The 24,079-nt window shown below is 45.2% G+C and overlaps 1 protein-coding gene across 1 annotated transcript in view; it reads right to left on the bottom strand.

Moving 5' to 3' along the window:
* The window catches only part of CMTM4 (CKLF like MARVEL transmembrane domain containing 4), a 55,386-nt gene extending 39,492 nt beyond the window's left edge, over window positions 1-15,894 (bottom strand). Inside the window, exon 1 of the mRNA XM_019755239.3 lies at window positions 15,408-15,894. Coding sequence (XP_019610798.1) covers window positions 15,408-15,593 — 186 coding nt within the window. The 5' untranslated portion in view covers window positions 15,594-15,894. The remainder of the gene's footprint in view (window positions 1-15,407) is intronic.
* Window positions 15,895-24,079: the final 8,185 nt, after the last annotated feature.

The following is a 24,079-nucleotide window of genomic DNA, read 5'->3' as shown; positions in this document are numbered from 1 at the left end:
ACAAAGGCATCTTGGTGCACATACCCAGGCAGGCCCTCCTAGAGTGGAAGTTGTACCGGGCTATCTGCACCAACCTCTGCTACCCATCACCCCTCATCAATTGTCTGGCAGATGTCCTAATGACAATTCAGGTTCTGAGATGGACTGAAAGGTTTTCATTTCAACAGCATAGGAGCTCTTGTTGAAATGAGTCACCAAGTTACCTTTTTATGTGTATTCGGTCATGTCATACTGAGTACATCACCATCTATTAGGTGGCTGCAAAAACACTTGCGGTTTTTGCAATTATTTTTAACCTTTTAAACCGCAATTATTTTTGCACCAATCTAATACATGCCTCACAGAGGACCACACAGAATGATGGAAGGCCCTGCACCGTGCTTATTAATTCAAAATAAATCTGTTTAAAATACTGTATCTGCAAAATCAAATTGAAAGTTTATACTTTTGCTTTATTCGGTCTTATTTAAAAATACACTCTCCTATCTAGCTTAATATCACAGCTAAGTCATGTCTCTAGCTTCCCAATTAAATAAGACATAAGCTGCTCCACACAGCACCTTTATGCCAGTTAGAAACAGGTCGCAGTCTGGGTGGGAACTTGGATTGGCAAGACAATAACATATTAAAAATGACATCCCCTCTGGGCTGATGAACTGGAACTAGGCAACCCTTCCTCCCAATGGACCCTGCCCAGGCCAGGGCATGTGCCTTCACAAACACAGCATGTGGGCTAGTTCTCAGCCTCCCTCACCCTCTCACCTAGACCCACTGTGCAGTGCACAACCTGCCCAACTGTACAAACAGAGATTGGACAATAGAGATTTAGAGCAGGATGTCTGGGACTTTCTTTGTTCCTCGATGACAGTAACCTTACTGAACCAATCCGGCTAAATCCTGTCTTCGGCCGGCCCTGATGATCTGGGTGTTGAGTATTAAGACGTTAACTGGTGAAAACGGGTAGAATTTTTTTTAGAAAAGTTTTCTTTTTTAACTTTGTTTTCATTTATATTGATCTGGTCTGAGACACAACGGTAGATTCTGTAGTCCATTAAAAAAAAAAAAAAAAAAAAAAAACTACAGGTCTCCTACACGATCCCACAGAGCTAGACACAGGAGAGGCTCCACAAACTACTGGCCCTGCTGGGCGCCCCCAGGCTTCCCTCCACTTGGCAATCCGTCATTCTTTATGGGCTTCACTCAACTAACTAGCTTGGCAGCCCCCAAGGGCCCCAAAGCCCCAGGCCAACAGCTGAAACTTTTCCAAAGTGCACAGCGAAGGCGAGGCATACACAGCATTGCCCCAACTCCCCCACCGAACCCACCTTTGCGCACCACGCTGTAACGGCCTCGTCACCACTCCCCGCACCGACACATTTCAGGACCACACCAAGAGCCACGTGGATGTATTCACCTGTGACGAGTGGGGCTCTGTCTCCCCAGTTTCCGCTCCAAGACCAAACTCTAAAAGAATATAGACTAATTTGCAAGCAAATTATCCTGACCCCAATTTATTACCAGAGAAATTAAGGAACTAGAAGGCAACTTTATATCCGCCAATATCAGGGTTTTGTTACAACCCAAACTTTGGGGCTCCCCAGTACACCCACTGGGGCAGTTTGCCAGGGCTGGTGAAACACCTGCACGTGAAACAGAATATCACAGGCAAAGACTTGATTTGTCAGAGTCTTTCCTAAAACACGCCTGAAGATAAATACCATTCAGCCTCTCCCCCAAATCATATAAAGGATAAGAAAGATTCTCAGAATTCAGAGCTGTCCCACACCTTCACAGAAAGGAATCAAACCCTCACCCCTCCAGCAGCAGCTGTCACAGGGGAAAGAACGCCAGCCTGAGGCTCAGGTTCCATAGCCACCAACGAACTGAGGTGCTACAAGGAAGTCACAGCTTCTCTGGGGGTTAGATTCCTCACCCATAAAACAAAGGAGCAGCGCACGTGGATGGCTTCAAGATTCCATCTGTCTAAAATTGAGTTTCTGCATTTCAAGATGTTTTTGAGCCATCTTGTACCTCCATTACTGATTTATACCACGCTGTCCCCTTGCTATGGACCGAATTATATACCCCTGCCCCACACTCACATGCTGAAGTCCTAACTTCCAGTGTGATGACACGGGGGACCTTTGGGAGGTCATTTGGGTTGGATGAAGTCATGAGGACGGGACCCTCATGATGGGATTCGTGTCCTTGTAAAAAGAGGAAAAGAGATCTTTTCCTCTCTCCATGCACACCCAAGGCAGTCATCCGACTACGTGGCAAGATGGCAGTCACTTACAAGCCAAGAAAAGAAGTGTCAGGATGAAACCTGATCTTGGTACCTTGATCTGGGACCAGCCTCCAGAACTGATCTTGGTACCTTGATAAATTTTATTGTTTAAACCAGCCAATCTATGGTATTTTGTGATGACAGACTAAGATACACCCTCAACATGAATTACTTGTTTTCTTTTCTTCCTGAATTTGGAACTTGTTCCAAACATACAAATACATTAAACTGAACTTGGATGAGTTGGAAAGTGTTTACCAAGCAGCCCAGTGTTAACTACTGTGAACACTCACCAGGAGAACACTGGTTTTCAGACTTGCGGGTGTTTATAAACTTCGTAAGATAGACTGTAAGTATATCTGAATCTGTTCAGAAAGCCAGCGAGTCCAGAGAACGAGGGACGTATGTAATGTAAGGTAGCCTAGAATGAAGCTAGGACATCACAGGACATAGGACATCAATCAGAACAACAACAAAAAACCACACCATGAAGATGGGTGTGTTGGTGGCAAAGCCAGTAAGGAGAGGGTCGGGAAAAGGGGTCCAGGACCCTGCTTCATCCCAGCCCACTCACTCCTGGGGTACCTCCTGGCTGGGCGAAGGGCAGGAGTGGCCTTGCAGCAGCAACATGTTACTGTGGGAAACAAGGAGCTTCAGCCAGGTTGAGGTGGCAGATTTATGTGGCGAGAACATGAATGGGAGAGTGACTGGACCGGGATGTGGCTGGCTGGATAGGAGGCAGGATAAAAGCTCGCACTCACCAAGCATTTCCCTCGGCCATGTTCCATGCTAAACACTTTCCACTCAACCTCACCCCAACCCTATGGCAGCAGGTAATCCTCTTACCTGTACTCCTTGCCACTCAGGTCAGATCAGGCCCCTAAAGGTCCTAAGTGTAGGTGATTAAGATTTATTTTGGGGAAAAACAGTCACCAGGGAAAAATAAAAACAATAAGGAAATCTAGAGTGGAGTGCAGGAGGCCATAAAAGATGGTCCTCCAGCCACCCAACAGAGCAGGTGTCACCTGTCAGGCTGAAGGAGCAGAGGAAATGGAGAGAGAGGGATGGATGACACCGGGAGATTCTAACACGCAGGGGTTGGATATTCCCCATACCTTCCCCATCTCAGGATAAATTGTGAAGGATTTTCAAAATGGACCCAAAGGATTATTGAGTATCTTCAATAGAAAAATAGGCCTCGCTAGAAAGAACATAACTTTCCAAGTTATCTGATGCTGTGGGCTTGTCACCTTTCATTGTCTTTGCGTTATTTTGCAACTCTGTCAAGTTGTACACAACTGATAGCAATGCAAGTAATTCCTATCTGTACACAGCAAATGAATTGTCTGCTGGGGAGACAACTGATCCCCTCAAAGCCACAGCTGCATCTATTTGAAATCCATTCCATAGGGTGGGGTGGCGGGGGGTTGGGGGGGGTCTGTCTGTTCTTTGATTTTCCCTTTGAACAAGTTGTAACATCTCACTGGTTCCCTCGTTAATAAAATCTTTTACATTTGGATGAGTCATGATTTCATCTTTTTAAAATTATTCTCTAACACCCACAAGCAACCTAAAGTCCAAAGGGGCGCCAATATTCTGCATTAGCTGCTCCAAGAAGGGGAGAAAAAGGTTCCAGAGGTCAATAGTTCTTCCAAATACTCTGAAGTCTGCTGGCTCAAGCGTAAAGGAAGATAATCAAGTCTCAATTTTTCACCTCTCTACCCCTCCTCCACCAGGAAACACTGCCACCAGATTCCTCGGGACTTTTACTGGCTCTGATCTCAGCAATTCTTAAATTTCATCAATAATTCAAGGAGCTAGACGAGAAGGGCTGAGGGACCTCCCTTTATAATGAAACCATCCCCTCTCCCCTGACTCTAACAGGTGTGACCCCACGCATGTATTGCGCAAAAACTGGGAGCCAGGAGGGCTCTCAAGGCTGACAGATCCACCAGGAGCAGTGCCAGCAGAAGCAGGGAAGTAGAAATGGACTAAATCCCTGTAGGATGGGAAAGACATGTCTTTCCTACATCCCAGGATGCGAAAGGATGGTGATACTACAACAATGTCCATAACCCTGATGGTTGCAGAAACACACACACCCAGGGCCTCCAGGTGTGGTCTCTGAAGGTTGGCTGCAGAGCTCCCCACTTGCTAGTTACGGGGACCCTGAACGAGTTACTGATCTCATTAAAGCCTCTGTTTCCTCATCGGCAAAGTGTCTGCCTCGTAGGATTGTTGTGAGCATTAAATGCGATAACACAGGTAAAACATTTAGCAATCTGACACACAGTAAAATGCACAGTAAGTGTTAGTTTCAATATTTTTGATTGAGAAATAAATTCAATGTGATGTAAAATAAAACCAGGAATATAATAAAAACTAATTGCTATTTCTTAACTCCCACTGTCATGTCCTTTCCACTCTCATTGCCAAAAGACCATTTGACCTTCATTTCGCACCAGAATGACTCAGTCTCTTACTAGACCTGCTATCATCTCCTCCTTCTCAAAGCCATTCCTCACCCCCTCTAACCCAGCATATCCAATAAAAATATGTCAGCCACATATGTAATCTTAAATTATTAAACTTCAAATTAAGTTTTCTTTTCTTTTCTTTTCTTTTTTTTTTTTTTATTGGGGAAGGGGAACAGGACTTTATTGGGGAACAGTGTGTACTTCCAGGACTTTTTTCCAAGTCAAGTTGTTGTCCTTTCAATCTCAGTTGTGGAGGGTGCTGTTACCTTCAAGTTGTTGTCCTTTCAGTCTTAGTTGTGGAGGGTGCAGCTCAGCTCCAGGTCCAGTTGCCGTTGCTAGTTGCAGGGGGCGCAGCCCACCATCCCTTGCGGGAGTCGAGGAATTGAACTGGCAACCTTGTGGTTGAGAGCCCGCGCTCCAACCAACTGGGCCATCCGGGAGGCAGCTCAGCTCAAGGTGCCGTGTTCAACCTTAGTTGCACCATCCCTTGCGGGACTCGAGGAGTTGAACTGGCAACCTTGTGGTTGAGAGCCCACTGGCCCATGTGGGAATCGAACCAGCAGCCTTCAGAGTTAGGAGCACGGAGCTCTAACCGCCTGAGCCACAGGGCCGGCCCCCAAATTAAGTTTTCTAATAGCCATATTTTAAAAAGTAAAACCAGGTAGAATTATTTTAATAGTACATTTTATTTACCCAATATATCCAAAATGTTATCATTTCCACATGCACACAATATAAAAAATTATTGAGTTATTTTACGTTTTTTCCTATGACATCTTCAAACTCTTGCATGTATTTTACAGTACTTCTGCACATCTCAAGTCATACTCGCCACATTTCAAGTACTTATGAGCCCCCGCTTAACTGCTCCCCATCTCTTTCAGAAAATCCAAATTCATTAGTCTAACGAATCAGGCTCTTTTCAGTCTGGGACCCCTCATGCCTCCCCTTCCATACCTTCGCTGGTGAAACATGTCTGGTTCACCTCCTTCCCACCCCTGTCCGGGGCTTGCCCTCGACCCCCAGCACCTGGTATATTCCTTCTCCACAGGACACCCCACACCTTATGCCAGACACTGGCCATCAACACTCAACATGAGAATGTGCCCATTGCCCACAAGGCCACAAGGGCTTCCTTGCCAAGCCCACTGTCCCTGGCCTCTATTAGGGCACTTGGCTCTGGTAAGTGGAACGGTTTGTGTACTTTCTTTCACCCCAAGCAGACTGGGAGCCCCTTGGAAGCAGGATTTTTGTCCTATTTGTGTACGTCTAACAGTACCTGGCCCAGTCTAGGCATTCAAACATATATAAAGTATAGATTTTTTTTTAAAGGGAGAGAACATGTTAGAATTTTGACCAACATCTAGTAGCTACTAATCTTGATCTAACTCTAAAGTTATTTAGCCAACTCTCAATCACAAACGATACACATGTATAGGGTTAGGACTAAAAACGGTTGAGAGAAAACAGACAAGCTAAAGAAGCAACTACTTCTGGAAGAGCCATTGTTCCTGGGGTTTTGGGGTTTTTCTGTTTTGTTTTGTTTTTTCCATTGGCACAAAAATCTCTTAGCCTTAAACTGCTTTTCAAAGTTGTGCTGGAATAAACGGGAAACCACAAAAATGAAGGCTTCCACTATGCCAGTCATCAAGTCGTAGAGGCAAGAAAGAAACCATCCAAAACTATCCACCTCTGATTAAACTCTGCACATTTTAAGTGTTTATTAACCCATTTAATCCAAATAATTTAACCAATTATTTGAAATGTTCAGAGACAAAATTCTGGATTACAATATTTCCTACGGCTCTCTCCAGCCTCCGGAAGATTGAGGCCTCGCTTCTCAGGTCCCGTGGAACGGCTTTTCTTTTCATCAAGACCTTTATAGAACCCTCAGCTTCAATCCCAGTGGCCACGTTTTCTTTACACATGTTAAGTGTCTGCTCTAAGGGTTCTCAAAATACTGGCTTGGCCCATCCTGAGCGACCCTCTCTCCCAACATGTTAAGCAAAAAGCAGATAACTTCAATAATTATTACAGAATCCCTGGTTTTCATTTTATACTTTCCTAAGCAAAAGGCTTGGCAAAGCCTCTTATGGTTCCCCCACTTTTACAAAAAAATCTGTCTCCTAAGCAAAAGCTTCTGTTTCCTAGTAGCAGCAGATACACTTTTAAAACTTACAGTGAAAAAAGGCAAAAATAATTACACTGGCATGTTATTTCCATACTTCCTCCACAATATTTTCCACTTAGGACAGAGCCAAGAAATTTATTTATTTATAAATATATAAATACATGTTATTTTTCCCTTATGGATCCCAGGTCTTCAAATAAGTGGACCTTACAAACTACATTCAGTAATAATCCATGTTTTCTTTCTTGTGTTAAACAGACACATCTCTTCCATTGTTTCTTCATGTCTTACCATGTGCCAGGCGCAGTTTTAGATACTGGGGAAAGGCAAGGAACTTGAAACACTCATCTCCGCTCTCGTGATCTTCTTGTTGGATGGTACGTAAAGCAGGGTGAGGGGACAGAGTGGGGACTGTGGTGTGTCCTACTTTAGATAGAATGGTCAGGGAAAGTCTCTTTGAGACAGAACAAAAGAACAGCAGTTCTGAAGAACAGAGCCAAGTGGACATTTTTGGGAAAGGGGTGAGGGACAGAGGACGGAAGAATAAACCTCAAATGCGAAGAAGTAAGTGCATCAAAATGTTTACCAAAGCTTCTGATCAACACGAAATAATCAGTACCATACATGCCAATAAAAAAAGAAAATGGCTTTATTCTGTTTAACGCAGTTTACATAGACTTTTTGAAACACAATTAGTACCCACCCCTCAGTCTGACTCTCAATCCCCCATTTCTACATTAATAAACTCTGGGCTTCCTAGGGAAAACCAGTGACAGACTCTACCATTTTATGTGGAGACAAGGCCACACACGAAACGCACAGAGATAAGGGCTAGCCCGCCCCCCTTTAAAGTGAGAATTTTTCACACAAAACTCCTCCCCATCAAGAAGTCAAACTGCTTAAAAATAAGGTAATTTCCAAATACTAGAAAAAAAAGATCTTCTCCCGAAGGAAGTATCCCTTTCTGAATTCTGTACCCTTCCACTCACCTGTCCCCAGCCAGCCTCAGGCCTGTCCCCAGCCCTGGACCATTTTGAACTGAGCCTTTGGACGTTGAAATTGGCTCTTCACCACCACATGAGATGCTGCGGCCGTCCCCGTGGCCAGGGTGCCTTGCTCTCTTATGCTCTACCTCTCCCAGTCTACCCTTCCTCCTTCGGGACTCTCTGAGCCCCACCTTGGCAAATGACTCCAAACCCCAGCTCATCCCACCCTGCTTTTTACTTCTCCTGCCTAACCCCCAGGAATAATCTTATTTTCCAAACAAAAATCTCAGGACACATTGTCAGTACATAGATACTTGTTATATGAATCGCTTTAATTTTAGTGCTTGGAATATTGCATCATTTAAAGCAAAATGATTTTTCAAAACTTAGGATGTACTTACACATGGTCTGATGAGACAGCACAGGAAATTGAGACTGTCTGGGAAAATTCAGACTCTGCGCTCAGTCAGAGGCCTTTGACTACTGCTCTATTCTCTAACAAACAACTTTATTTTCCAAAGAAATCTGACATCATCCTACAAAAGGACTTGGAGCTACTTCCAGGAATAAGAATAAAGAGGCAGTGGTAGTGGCTGTGAGTTGAAGGCCAGAATGTTGTTATTTCCAGGTTATTTCAACAGCTCAGGGAGCTAACAGGACCAGCATGGAAAATAATCAGCCTCGGCTGCCATATAGACCTCAGCTTTTGATGGGGTAGATCACATATGTGCTGCAGCTCAGGTAAATCTAGAAGCATGCCCCTCTCCAGCACCCAGGTAGGCAACCATCCTACCAGGAGGGAGATGGATCTCGGATTCAGCAGGGCACCGACTCGCCTATCCTTGCCTCCTCTAAATGTCCTCTGAAGTGCCATGGCCTGGGACAGGCTCTTACCACTTTCAAATCAAAAACAAAGGTCCTCCAGGGCTATCAAGAGAGAATTAATTTGGCGCTGGGACCCAGGAGGAGGCAAAAGGTTTTAGTCAGCTCACCGTTTCCCTATGTAAGTACTTGTGGGTAAACAAGACCTTCAGTATGTTGTAGGAAGAAATGCTTGACCAAATCCATAATTTTTCAAATGTTCAGAAATTTAATGATATTGCCCTTGATAGTAAAAGCACTTCTTGAAATGTAAGGAAAAAAATGATAACAATTCAAAAGAAGAATGTAGGCCATATTAATGAAGCATTCTAAGAGCAAAAAAATGGAAACCGCAATCAAGGGATTTTACGCAGTCTTTGGAAGAAAAAATTTCCAAAGTTCTTTCCATTTGAGCCTGTCATACAAAGTTTTTATTTCTAATTTACTTTAATCATACAATGCTTTTTTTAATTGAGATATAATTGACATATAATGCTATGTTAGTTTCAGCTATACAACATACAACATAATGTTTTGCTATTTGTCTATATTGGGAAGTGATCACCCCAATAAGTCTAGTTAACACGTCACCATACATAGTTACAAAATTTCTTTTCTTGCGATGTGAACTTTTCAGATCAACTCTTAGCAACTCTCAAATATGCAATACAGGATTATTAACCATCATTAACCATGCTGTACATTATATCCCCATACAACGTTTTCAACTACTAAATAAAATGAAGGTAAAGTCCTTTCAAATTGAAGAAATGTTGCCATTAGCAGCACCCAATGTATTAAGCACCTGCTCTTGTGCAGAATGTTTGGGTCTTTCTAGTTTCTTCAAGAAGTCTGTATTATCTAAATCATTCTCCTCAAGGGCCTCCAAATTACAAAGAAAGGGAAGTAATAAAAGGTTAAAGATTATGGTCAGTACATTAGCCACAAAGCTAATCTAGACTAAGATAGAGCTAATAACAGCTTACATTTCAGTAATTTTTGAATAGAAGATATTTGCATGTGGTATACAATTCAAAAAGTATGAAAAGCCATACCATGAAAAATCAATCTCCCTTCCAGCCTGGACTTTGGTCACCCACTTTCTCAACTTGTGTCACTGCAGAGACATTCTATAATGGCAACAGGTTCTGATGACTTGGTACGTGAGAGACACTTCTCGAAGGACTTTGCATGGAAGTCTCTCTGGTGTGGGCAGTAGTATTATCACTGGCCCCGATTTCCAAGTGAGGAGAGTGTGGCCTGAAGTGAACAGGCCATTGGCCAAAGGTCTCATGGTGATGAGACATAAAGTCCAAACTCTTGGAACCCGTCCCCCACCAACCCCCCCAACACACAGATATACACACACAGAGCTCTGGACAAACAAAAGTGACTTCGCGTTAGGTTGTTCCCTCTGCCCTGAACACTCTTCCACCAACCTTCTCCACCCATTTGCTCAGCTAATTTAACTTTACATATACGTTTTACATTAGTTTGTTTCTAAAAAAAATCTTGATGGATTGTGGGATTGTGTTAAACCTACAGATCAACTTGTGGAGAATTGGTATTTTAACTATAGTATGTCTGGTCATCTTTGATTTCTTTCTTCAGTGTTTTGTAGTTCTCAGTGGGGGGATGCTGCACATTTTGTTAGATATGGACCTAAGCATTTCATTCTCTTTTCAGAGCAATTATAACTGATATGGGTTTTTAATTTCGGTTTCCAAAGATTTGTTGCTAGAATATAGAAATAGAATTGATTTTTGTGTGTTGATCTTGTATCCTGCCACCTTGCTATAACTCTCTAGGTTCTTTTATAGACTCCCATGGGATTGTCTACATAGACAATCACGCACATCTTCAAATAGGGACAATTGTTCTTTCTTTCTAATCTATATGCCTTTTTATTTTTTTGGCACTGGATGGTGAATACCGGTGGTGAGAGCAGACATCATCACCTTATTGCTCATCTTAGGGGGAAAGCATTCCCTCTTTCACCACTATTAGTTGTATGCATGCATGTTAGCTGCAGGTTTTTAGTAGATACCCTTTGGTGGGTTGAGGAAGTTCCCTTCTCTTACCAATTTGCTGGAAGCATTTATCATGAATGAATGTTGAATTCTGTCAAATGTTTTTTCTGCATCCATTGACACAATCATGTTTTTTTGTTGTTGTTGTTCTTTATGTTCATATGCTGGAATACATCCATGAATTTTTTAAAAGTGAACAAGCCTTTTGTTCCTGGGATAAATCACAACTGGTTGTGGTGTACTGTTCTTTTTACATAATATTGCTGGATTTGAGTTCCTACTATTTTGTTGAGGATTTTTGTGTCTGTGTTCTTGAGCACGATTGGTCTGTAGTGTTCTTTTCTTGAACTGTCTTTGTTCAACTATAAAATAGATGTGTAGTATACACTTTTCTGAGGTCTTGGATGATAATTCTACTATTTTTAATCATCATAAAAACTTAAGAGTGGTTTTATCTTTGCTTTTCTGCTAGACTTGGAGTCCAAGTCCTTGACCAGGAAGACAACTTCCAAAGATAACAACAATCTTCCTAAGGGAACATGAGACTGTTTTACATGGAGCCACTTTAAGGTAGTTCTGAGAAAGCAATGCAGTGAAACCCACGACTTCACCGCCATCACCTACACAACCCCACCCTGCCCCAGAAAGTCCCCCAGACAGCAGGACCCACGAGGAACTGGGCTTGACTGGCTTTGGATGAAAAACAAACATGGTTTCCATCAAATAAGAGATATGTTATAACCCTACCCTGAAATGCCAATAGCACATTTGTCTTTGAGTTACCTGGGAAAGTCCCTATCAAATATTCACTCCTTCAAAGCTCAATCAGTCATTATCTCCCACACGCTACTATTGAGGAAGCCAAGACCCAATGGGGTTAAGAGATTTCAAGATCAGCAGAACTAAAATTTGAATTAAATATCTCCTATCACCCAACTTTGTTAGAAAAAGTCCTACACAAATGCAATGCAATGTCAGAAGCTCAGTCAGGCATGGGAGGCGCGCAAGACAGGGGTGTGAAGCAAAAGCGCTCCCAGACGTGTCTTTTCAGAACTGAAATGCTGATTCTGCTCTTGGCACTTTTAAGAAGACCCTTCCTCTCGTCGTGGGAACCTACCAGGGCTGACGAGTGAGGAGCAGGAACACTGCAAAGGAGCTGCACACCCAGAAACAGCACATTGCCCACCAAGAAATCAAAACCCTTGTGAGTCCATTGCTTCAGCAAGTACAAGTTACCCAACCCAAAAGGTCAACAGGCTGCTCAGAGACCAGAGAAATGTCCTTGGACTCAAGGTCTCCTGCTCTGCTAGTATGTGAAACAACTAAAAATGATGTGTGTGTGTGGGGGGGGGGGGGGGGCGGTAAAGAGCACACTCCAAAACCAGACAACCTGAGTTCAAATCCCAGCTCTGCCACACACTAGCCAGGTGACCTTGAAAGACTCACAACCTCTGTTCCTCATCCATAAAATGGGGATGACAACGGTAGAGTAAGAACTCACCAAATGATGCCAGCTGTTACTATTTTTCAGGAAGTCTTGTCCATCCAGGCAGTCCTTCTGACACGTCTTTACACCATGGTCTATGTGATAGCATGCCTTTTCTCCCAACCCCATCCCAAGAGCAAAACTCTTTCAACAAAGTTGATGGGGGGTGGGGGGAGAAGCAATAAGAAAAAGGCCTACATTAACTATTTCATTAAATGATGTCTGGGAGCTGAAAACCAGTAAGCACTCATAGAACCCACACTCATAAGGAAGATGGTAATTTAAATCAATAGTTTAAACTCTTTTTCCATAAAAGTACAATTTTACTGTTTCATATAATAACCAAAGGAGACATTCTCCCCAACTAAGAGATAGGTATGAGTTTAATTTTTAAAAGAGATAATCTATGAAAATGCACTGATTCGTTTTCATAATATCTCAGATTACTTTCACAATCAAATTTGTATTTAAAATATCAATTTAATTATTAAATTGCTAAGAAGTGACCTATCTTTAATTCAAATATATAATTACACTTTAGGGTTGGCATTTTCACAAGTTTCTTTAGAGACAGGAAATATCAATTAGCAATAATGATAGCTATCCTTTCTTACATACTAACTAAGCGCCTAATAAACTAGGTGTTAATTTCTACATATTACCTCATTCTCTTAATCCTTTGAGGGAGGTATAGGCTCATGGCAAAGAAAAACCTCAGCCCTGAGGTGAACCATTAATGGTTCTGACAGAGAACTGATTGCTAGCACCTATGTGAGGTTTTAATACTAAAATGATATAGAAAAGACTCAAACTTTAATGTGCATGTGACTCACCTGGGGAATCTTGTGAAAATACAGATTATGATTCAGAAGGTCTGGGACAAGGCCTCTCTTATTCGGCATTTTTTTCTTTTTTTTTCAGTTTTCAAAATTTAACAATCCCCATAACTATTTTGTAACTACTAATTTGTATTTCTTAATCCCTTCCCCTTTTCTAACAGGCTCGCAGGTGCTTGCGATGCTGCTGACCACACTTGGAGTAGCAAGGATCTACAGGGTGCAATAGGCCACAGACCGCAAAAAATGTCTATAAAAACTAAAAGGAAAAAGAAGTCAAATTGTTCTCAAAAATCAGGTTAGAATTGACGCATATTTCTTGTTAGGATTCTGAGCGTTGTAACATCTTAGAAATATCTTCCTAATAACTTTTCTTTTCCAGTTTAAATTTATATGCCAATTTCTTGGAGTTTTGTGGGGGGTTTTTTCCACGAAAAACCCTGATTTTTATCAAAGCGGAGAAGCCAAGTACAAGAAAGCCTGTTTCAAGCTGCCATACCCTTTAAGCAGGTCTCCAACCTGCACTCAGCCATGCATAGCATACCTCTCGCTGTTTAACGTCTAGAGATTAGACAAATGGCCGAGTTAGTTGAGATTTTAGGGGCTGGGCCCCAAAGTTCTTCCAGATGAAAAGGAAAGCTCTACAACAAAGTAACACTTTACCATACCACTGGCTTCCATTTCTGGCCTTAGGTGACAAAGTTCCAGCAATGAGGTGATAACTGCTGGATAACATTTTATACAAACTACTGGGTTTCAATTCTTTTACCAGATCCTTTGAGTAGCAAGTTCTATTTACTTTCAAACTCCATAGAGTAAACAAAGCAAGGTGCTCAGCAAGGCCCTAAATTCTACCTAGGTCCAAGTTCCTGCCCTGCTCTCTTTTATTCACTTCTGATTATCTCTGCTGCACTCAAACATTGGCTAGCTGCCTCTTTTAAAAGGCAGTTACACACTTCCACCCCCACCCTATTCTCTTGGCTAACAGCAATGCCTAACTACAGAACCAACCTATCTCTGAGAACATTCCAGCTTATCGGATAAGGTCAGTTTAAAATTCTACAGAGGGATAACCTGCTCCAATTGTCTTTCCTTAGAGCCCTTCAAAAATACCCTCCAGCAATCAGCAGACCAAGCCTTTCACCCAGGAGAGAAAACAGTGATGATTCTGCAATTTACAAACAGTGAGCCCTTTATTTAAAGGGTGTCCCCATATTATATTATTTCCAAAGAACGTTTATCTACGTACTCAAGTCAGCACAAGAAGCCCAATCAATGCTTGGAAGAAACTACATGCACATATATTACAGCTCCATGCAAATGGCTTCTCTGCCTGAGAAGTCTATGAAGTTTTGCTGCCCAGCGTCAGGAGGAGGCCTACCTGTGAAGGGCAATATCCCGACAGTTTTTTTCTGAAGTGGAGCATGTCCTGTCCACAACAGAGCTCAGCAACTTTCCAGAGAGGCCTCTTACAAAACCATAAAAAGGGGGCAGGGCTGACAGACCCCTGCCCTGAACACCCTCGAAGCTAAAAATACGAATTCTGAGAAAGGAACTCTACTATAGACAAGACCAACAGAAAGTTTCCTGTTTCTGTTACCTCCCAAACTGGCTGCCCTCCCAGAGTGGTTTAACTCTGGATACCAATTGGGCAATGCCAGCCACAGTGCTGGGGCGGAGGGCTCAGAGATGCAGGTTCTGTCTCCTAGGTTAATTAAGAGGAATCAAAACTCTGCAGTATAAACTGGAGACTTTCGTGAGCAGATCCGGGGCTCCCTCACTGCATCTAGGCAACATGCCTCCATTCAACAAACACGTATTGAGCGTCTTCCATATGCTAGGTACCGGGGAGGATACCAAGCCACAGTCCCCAGGGATGAAAGCAGACAGAGAAGGACCATCAGAAGGGGTGGAGGTTGTGCGGGCCCGAAAACCTGCCACACGTTGCTATGACCAGTAGTACCCAAGGGACAGCATGACCCCTCAAGCCAGCTCCGCGGACCACCAAGCCCCAAAATGCAACAGGCTCGCGACAGCGAAGGCGGGAGTGGACAGGTAGGCCCTGGGGCAGGTGTTCAAGTAGGAGGTGCACACCTGGGGTGGCAGGGCTGGGGAGGGCAGAGTCCACAGAGGAGGGGAAAGGGCGGCCCGGGGACCCCGTGAGGGAGAAGGGGTGCGAGGAGAGGGGGGTCTGGTCCCGGGAAGCGGGTGCGCTGCAGTGGCCGGCCGGGCCTGCGCCCCCCGAGTGGCGCGGGGAGGAAAGGCGCGCGGCTAGGCCGCCTGCCGGCACCTGGGGCCCCGCCCGGCACCTACCACTTGGGCGACCTTGAGGCAGCCGAGCGCACCGCGCAGGTAGTCGGGGTCGCAGCGCAGGCCTGCCAGCCCGCGGCGCTGGCTCACCGGCTCGGTGGTGGGCTGGTACGGGCTGCTAGCGCCCGAGATCATGGAGGTGCTCGAGGCCTCGCCCTCGAAGCCGTCCAGCTCCTCGCCGCTCCGCATGTTGCCGCCCGGCCCGGGCCGCCTCGCGCGGCCGGCCCCCGGCGCCCGGAGCTGGCGGGCTCAGCGGGGCCGCCGCATCGTCGTTGCCGCCTCCTGAATGACCGCCCGCGGCCCGCCCCGCCGCCGCCGCCGCCTCTGTGCCCGCCGCCGGCTGCGGCCGCGGATCGGTCCGCTCGGGCTCGGCTCCCGCCGCCTCGGCAGCGGAAAAGGAGGGAGGCAGGAGCGGGCGGAGAGGGAAGGAGGCGGGAACCGGCGCGGCGGGCCGGGAGGGGGCGGAGCGAGTGCCCGCCTGCCGGCCGCTCGGCGGCGCTCCGCGGCTCCGGCCAGGCGGAGGTGGCAGCCGACGCCGCGGAACCTCGGGGGGCGGGGCGGGACGAGGCGGGGTGTCCTCCGGCCCCGCCCTCACCTGGCGGAGCGCGGGGTCCCGGCCGCCGCTCTGTGCCTGCCGATCCCAGCGTGCGAGGGCACGGGTCCCGGAAAAGGGGTCATGGGGACCGGGAGGAACCGGGGCTGAGGGGAAGGGTCGAGATGGACCCAGGGGGCACATAGTTGCTGTCTCAGGGCGCTGCCTCAGTTTCTCCTATGGAGGCAGTGGGAGCCTCTGTAAATAGGCTGGGGAACTTCCAGGTGAAGACCAAGATGCGCTGCGCGACCCCCGTGCTGGGAACAGTGCGCTGCCCAGAGTGGGCCTGACTCGGACTGTTTGGCTGACAAGAGGGGTTTAAGTGTGGGCTCCCACACAGGGCGCCTTGCAACAACTAGTTCTGAGGCCAGGGCGGAGCAGGGCAGGAATGAGGAGTACGGGTGAGTGGGGGTCGCTTGGTACCGGTCTGCAGGGCAGACACACGGTAAATATTTGTGAATAATTCCCAGTTTAAGCTCTGAATCCACCGGCCTGAGAAGGGGCGCTAGCACACAGTAGACCCTTGGTGACTAAGGTTAGTTTCCTCTTTGCTGAAAAGGTTTTGCGATCTCTTTCTAATCATCAAGTCAGGTTAAACACAGGCGTTTGCGCTAAAGGGCATTAATTAGGGACCAATTTACAATTCAACTGTGAAGGCGAATTTTAAGCTTAAGTAAAACACTGACTTTCTAAGAAGTCGCTTTCTAAGACTGTCGCTTTGGTTGAACTCTTCCACACCACAGATGTGAGGAGAGCTTCCCAAACTCTAGGCACTTAAACAAGGCACTTCACCAAGGTTACTGTTGCCATTTTACAGGAAAGAGGACTAAGGCTCTAGAGCGGAAGTAACTTGTGCCAGGCCGCATGATTAGTTGCTGAGCAGAGCCCAGGTTCCAACTTTTTTCACCATACAATGTTGCCTAATATACAACTCAGAAGGAATTGTGAATTCCAAGCTGAGAAGCAGTAAATATAAACTATAACTAAGGTGATTTCAATTTAAAGGGCTCTCACCTTTTGGTTACCAAAGATGGGAAAATACAGTGACTCTAATTAATACTCTATTCAACCAACAAATATTTATTGGGCATTTATCATGTGCTAAGCAATACGTAGGGACTGGAGTCAGCCTGCCAGTTAAATATGACAAGTTGAATGGTTGGATATAGGCTCTGGCCTCAGCTTTCTCCTAAAATCCCAGTGAAATGACAGTTACAGGGGTTTCCTTCTTAAGGGGATAAAACCACTGGGACAAAGAACGGGAAACAAGGCCAACAGCAACAAAATGTTGGAAGAGGAAAAGCAAATAGGTGAGCGGTAACTGACTTAGGCAGATCCAAGAAAGCTAAACCCTAAGCTTGTACAGGGATAGATGGAAATGCAACCTTGGTTCTAGCACAGAATAAAAGGCTCTGAGACTCTGGTAGGGGCAGCACCAAGCACATCTAGAAGTGGCAGTGGAGGCAGGAATGAAAAACCAAGATCAGTTGAAAGTCTTTTAAAGAAGCAGTTGGATCCCTGGATTCCCCTCTCCTGCCCTTCTCCCAAGACTGGAGGTTTATTTCCTGGAGAAGGTGAAATAGAGGGTCTCTTAGCTAGTGATGACAGTTGAGGGCAGGGGTACCATACTGAAATAAATAAATATATATATATATATATATATATATATATATATATATATATATAATTTTATAATTATATAATGTTATTTTATAATTATATTATATATTATATTTATATAATCTGCTATATATTATACATAATTTTATAAAATAATATATACTCTTATATTTGTATGTGTGTGTATTTCCTTGGATATTAATATGAAAGCAAAAAAAAATTCAATAGAAGAGTTAAAAAAGAAAATCTCACAGGAAATAGAGCCAAAAGACAAAGAGATGGAAAATGAGAGATAAGAAAATTAGAGAAATAGTCCAAGAGAATAAGAGACTAACAAGACTTTCATAAAGTTAAAAGAGAAGAGAATGGAGGGAAGAACATACAAAATGATAATTCAATAACACTTCCAAGAACCAACAGACATGAGTTTTGGCTTTAAAGGACCCATCAGTGCCCAGTATAGTGAGTGGACATGAACCGGCACCCAGCCACATCTGACCACTGGGGCAAAGAGAAGATCCTCAAGGTCCCAGGAGGAACAGAGCAGGTTTCTTTATAAAGAATGGGGCATCAGAAAGGCATCAGACTTTTCCACAGCATCTCTGGGAGCTACAAGGGAACAGAGCAAACCCTTTCACCTCCTCAGGAAAATGACCCCCATCTAGAAGTCTGGTTCCAGCTGGAGTGTCGATCAGGTGTGAGGATCGATAGAAGACGCTTTCAGACATGCAAAGACTCCCTCTGTCTCTTTCTCAGAAGGCTGTTGGAGGAGGGCATCACCAGAAGAAGGATTTAAAACAAGGAAGCACAGGACAGAGGATTCAGGAAAGGGTGGCTGCCGCCTAGAGAGAGTTGATAAGGATTCCTAGGACGTAGGGAGCAGCCAGAGGCTTCGAGAGACTTCTTCAAGATGAAATTGAGAATACATCTGAATATACAGGAAAGAAAGATACACAGTTTGGGGAAAGTTTTGAGATAAATTAGTGATAAATGCATAGGAAACGAAGCAAATATTCATAGACATTAACTGCAGGGAAAATAAAATGATGTGTAGAAAAAAAGTATGGTAAATCACATGGCTCAGCTATGAATAATATTTGCATAATAATGTAAACAATGAATGCTGACCTAACCAAAAGTATGTGGCCATATTAGGAGGAGAGGGTGGGGGGCCAGGATGTCTGCATGTGTGATAGGGAGAAGGGGAGGGTGTAAAAGAGACCTAACTACTCATCGTCCATTGTGGGAGATCAGTAGGTGCTTAAAACTGAAAAACCAAGAGGCAGCAGTAGATGTATGTTAATTAAAAATATAAAGATAAATACAAAAATAATCCGTTAAAAGTTTAAAAGTGTTGCCTTTGGGAGCAGGAAATGTAGTGTGGGTTTTAGGCCTTGTAGAACTATTTGACTCTCTCAACCATGTGCACATATAAGTCTAATAAAAATAAAAAGCTAAATTAAAAACAATTTTTACAAAAGGCACTTGAGAATCAGTGGTGATAGGGCAGCTAGAGCCCCTGCCAGCATAGATGTGGAGAGCAAGTACTGAACCCAGTAAACACAACAGTATGTGCTGAGTGTTGCTCATGGTGGTATGAAAACTTCCAGCCAGCATTTAATTGAGTCCATGAGTCAGAATTTCAGCTGAGATTTGAAACATAAACAGCAGTTAGCTAAGGAAGGAGATGGTTAAGAGTGGGTGGAACCGTGTTCTGGGCAGAGGGAATAACATGTGCAAAGGCCCAGAGGCCAGCAAAAGCAAGGCACAGTGAAGAGGCTCAAGTGCAGAATTCAAGGGCAAGAGGACTGGCAGACAAGACCTGACGCGGAAAGGTAGCCTTGGGCCAGTCCCCGCAGGGCCTCGTGGCCCGTGTGAGAGGGTGGACGCTGAATGAAAGACTGTTAGTTAAGCAAGAGAGTGTCCCCATAAGGCCTGACTTTTAGAATGTTCTCTCTGGCTTCAAGACGGAGATGGATTGAGAGGAAGCAAGACTGGAGGCTACCCTTCCAGTACTTAGTAACTCTTTCCTGTCCCTGGACTCTAGCCTAAGTTTATTTTCAGTTCCAAGGACAGACTCAAATTTTTCATGTCTGCTTTTTAACAGAAGTTCACAGACTTCCATGGCATTATTGGGAATCCCACATAGCAGTAGACAAAACTTGGTTTTATTGTGCCTTCCTCGATGTTACATTGCAATACACCGTGAGTCTGTGGCTATCGCTGTGCCTCCAAGTGTGTCTACCAGTGCTGAAGTCAAAATGAGGATAATAAATCATAGAGAGAGAAGCAGGCAGCCCTTGGACAGGTCCCTGGGTTTCAGGGTCTGGTCCACATATCGAGGGCTGACTCAAGACAAGCGGACTCAGGAGAGACTGATGAATCAAGCAGATGCTACTTTATTAATTGCTGCCAGTGGAGAGATTCTGCCAGCAACTATAACACAGATGCTTGTCTCAGTCCCTGAACTCATCCTGAAAGACCTGCCCAAAGTATAGTATCCTTAAAGATGGGCTATTCCCCCAGGATACCCTGATTCCACTAGATCAACCCTCACCTCTTCCCAAGTCCCTCAGGCTCACCTTTAGGCCTGGCTTGCTTGGCTCCCTCCGAGGTCAACCACCTTCAAGTCTGGGGACTGTCGCCCCCCTCCACAAGCACACTGATTCCATGGGCTCATGGAGAGTCCCCATGTCAAAAGCATTGGTCCTACAAAGACCAAGGAATTTAGATTCTAGATTCCGTGAAGGGCTGGGAGCAAAACACCTTCCCAAACTGGTCCATGTGTGTTTTGCCCCTGGAGGCAGTGCCTGATAAGGGCAAGGAGAAAAGGGGTGTGCGCTTCACTTAGTTTCTTACTCAGGCCTCTCCCCAGGGCTTCTTTGTGAGTGTTGGGGGTGGGAGTAGCTTTTCCGGTAACTTCAATTAAGCAATAGATCTAATCTACTACTTTTAATAAGCTCAGTAATTAGCAGAAGCCCTAGAGACTTCTACCTCAAATAGAAAAATATAAACAGTGACGGTGAAGTAGAACGTTTCAAGCATAAAGTATATGGTGGGAAGACCGATTAAGTTTATCATTCATAGTTATCAATATTAAGCGTGAACTAAATACGTAAGAACATCGTATGTTTAATGTTACATGACTAACAACTTGGTTTGATATGATTCTCTCTACTTTTAAAAGGCCTTTCAAAGAAAAAGTACCCATATAAATTCCTTATGTCTGAGGGATTAGACTCAAAGATGTAAAAATAAACAACCCATTTTGGTGTTTGAAAGCAGCAGATGCCCCTGTCTTCCATGGGGGGACTAACTGGACCCCTCCAGCAGTATTCCCACACGCCTGCAGGGAGGGGCTGACGCCTGGGCGAATTCCAGGCCAAGCGGTTCAGGGGTTAGAGTTAACTGCTACTTCTGAAAAAACTTGTCCCTTCAGCCGGAAAAATGCTCTCCAAGTCTTCTCTAAAAATAGTGCTCGCTGGGATTTTCCAGTTTGACATTCCTTTGGTTCCTCTGACCAAGGACAACCCGAGCCAATCCATCTGCAACCCTTATTGGAGCCTCTGGTGGAATCCCACCCTTTGTGGGACCCAAGCTTACGGTTCCTGCTGCCTCCAGTCCCTGCTGGCACTTGACAGCTCAGGGGAAGACCCATCTGCTCAGCAGCTGCCTGGCTTCTCCCTGGCTACACTCTACCCTCTCTCCCCATGGCAGAGGAAGGAGAACGGCTTTCTGGGGAAGAAGGTAGCCAGAGTGGTTACAAGGCAATGTGGGCACTGCCTTCATTTACCTCTAGTACCTGTGGTCATGCGGGGCCGGGTGCTGGCTGTGTGAGCCTGGGAAGCTCAGGAAGCCGCTGAGGTAGCCAGAAAGTGACATACATACACCAATCATTTGCTGGTGGCCCACCCCCATGTGCCAGGCACTGGGCCACATGCTGGGGCCCCAAGGCTCTCACTAAAGAACGGTGGGGGCAGTGACTATGGAACCAGAGAGGACATGCTTGCTTCTGTCCACCTAGCATCCACCGTCTTGCCCCCCCCCGCCCCCCCTTCTAATGACAGCACTCCCACCTTGTTCTGGGGCTACGCCTCTTCTACTTCCACCTCCCAGGTGATGGCCACCCAAGAAGAGGGGACACCTGACTCAAGAATGACCACTCATGGTTCCCTTGCATCCTAGATCGGCTCAGGGTGGGCATGGGACCTGAGCTGAGCCACTGAGACTCCTCTGGGATTCTTCTTCTAGAATGCAGGGGTTCACAAAATTCCATGTGCAGAGGAATCACTCAAGAGGTAGAGTCTCAGGACCTCCTCCAAGAGTCTGCTCAGGCCTAAGGTGGGGGACAGGGATCTGCCGCTACACGTATCCACAGGACTACAAGGCCAGTGCACCTGCCTGGGGCAGGAGAGGGCAGGGCAAGCTTCAAGGAGCTTAGCTCACTGAGCAGCGCGAGACCCTGCCCATTGCGTCTGCCTTCTTGAAACAGTCTCCTTGCTTGATATATGGCCGCAGGCTCTCCGGACTATCCTACCTCTCTGGTTGCTCTTTTCAGTCATCTTTATAGGCCTGGGCCCTAGAGTTCAGCGTTTCTCAGCAGTCATCCCCCCTTATCTGCTGGGGATACATTTCAAGACCTCCAGTGGAGACCTGACACTGAGGATGGTACTGCACCCTAGATATGCTATATGTTTTCCTATACATACATGCCTATGAGAAAGCTTAATTTATAAACTAGGCACAGTAAGAGATCAACAATAATAAAATAGAACAATTGTAACAATGTGCTCTAATAAGTTATGTGAATGTTTCTCTCTCTCTCTCTCTCTCTCTCTCTCTCTCTCTCTCTCTCTCGCTCTCAAAATATCTGATTATAACCATCCCTTACTTGCAGTAAATGGCTTGGTGTCACACTCATTTCAGGGGATCCCTTGCTGACGTCTTCATCTAGGCTCAGTGCTTTCTGGCACAACACGTTTTCTGCTCATGTCTTCCACCCACAAATTTAATGCCTTTCCATCTTAACTAAGCAGTTATCACACACTGTGACCATAATTTTGCAGTTTGAGGTATGACAGCAAAACTAGCATGAAGTTTTTTCCTTCTTCACAATTTCACGGATTTGTTCTTACTGTAGATATTAGCAACCTCAGCATATGATTTTTTTCTTATTAAGTCAAGAACTTACACCTTTTCACTTAAAGGAAGCATTTACCACTTCTCTTTGGCCTCTCTGAATTGTCAGCATCACTACTCTTGTGTTTTGGGGCCATTATTAAGTAAAATAAGGGTGACGTGAACACAAGCCCTGCGATACCACAGCAGTCGATCTGATAACCGATGGCTACTAAGTAGCTAACTGACAAGCAGTGTATACAGCATGGACACACTGGACAAAGGGACGATTCACGTCCTGGGCAGGATGGAGTGGGATGGCTCTGCATTTCATCACGCTACTCAGAATGCTGCACAATTTAAAACTTATGAATTGTTTCTTTCTGAAATTTTTCATTTAATATTTTTGGACCGAGGTTGACCACGGGTAACTGAAACTGCAAAAAGTGAAACTGCAGATGAGGGGGGATCACTGTACTAGCTTCGTCTCCTTTCGTATGACTCCAGACCTTTCTCCTGAGTTCCAGCCACTTAGATCCAACTGCCCACTAGGTGTTACCCTTGGGTGTCCTGAATGCCAGGAGGCCAAAATACAATTCATAATCTCACCTGATGCCCCTCCAATAAAAATACCCATTCCTTTATGAGGCCAGGAGGAAGAGGAGGAGGCACTTTGATAGTACATTCCATGTGCCCGATACGGCTCTACTTGGTTTTCATATAGTAACTCACTTAATCCTCAAAGCAGCCCAATGAGGAGGGCTAACTCCTGGACATCCCGCAGGGCTCCGGCTGCATGTCAGCTCATCCAGGAACACCTTCCTGAGTCCTCAGGCTGGGTCAGGTGCTCCCGCCCTGGCTTCCATAGCCCCTTGCATCAAAGTGTTTATTGCACTGTGTTATGACTCACTGTTTACTCATCCATCGGCAGCCCTTCCAGACCATGAGCTCCGAGAGGGCAAAGGCCTCATTTATCTCTGTTGTGTCCACTGGGCCTGGCTCAGGGCCAGATGCGGATAGGCATGCACGGAACCATTCATGGAACACAGGGTTACGTTCACTGGCTGTGTAACCTCAGACAAGAGATTAACCTCTGTGGGCCTGTTTCCTCATCTGTAAATTATAAAGAGTTTAGAATTGTGTCTGAGACAACGTAGACATTCAGCAAATATTTACTCATTGTTGTCATTATTCTGAACAAGCAAGGCAGGGCAAGACCTTCTGGAAAGAGTAGCTATCCTAAGCAAAGGCCTGAGCGGTTCAGGAAAAGGTGAGCAGTCTGGGTTCAGACAAGGAGACGTTCAAAGGTATTTAAAGGGCAGGGGCAGGGTAGATTCTGAAGGCC

The sequence above is a fragment of the Rhinolophus sinicus genome, chromosome 8 (assembly GCF_057876585.1).
Source record: "Rhinolophus sinicus isolate RSI-liver-muscle chromosome 8, RSI-T2T, whole genome shotgun sequence".
Classification (NCBI taxonomy): domain Eukaryota; kingdom Metazoa; phylum Chordata; class Mammalia; order Chiroptera; family Rhinolophidae; genus Rhinolophus; species Rhinolophus sinicus.
The sequence above is the reverse complement of the archived record's forward strand: the minus strand, read 5'-3'. Positions and strand labels throughout refer to the sequence as shown.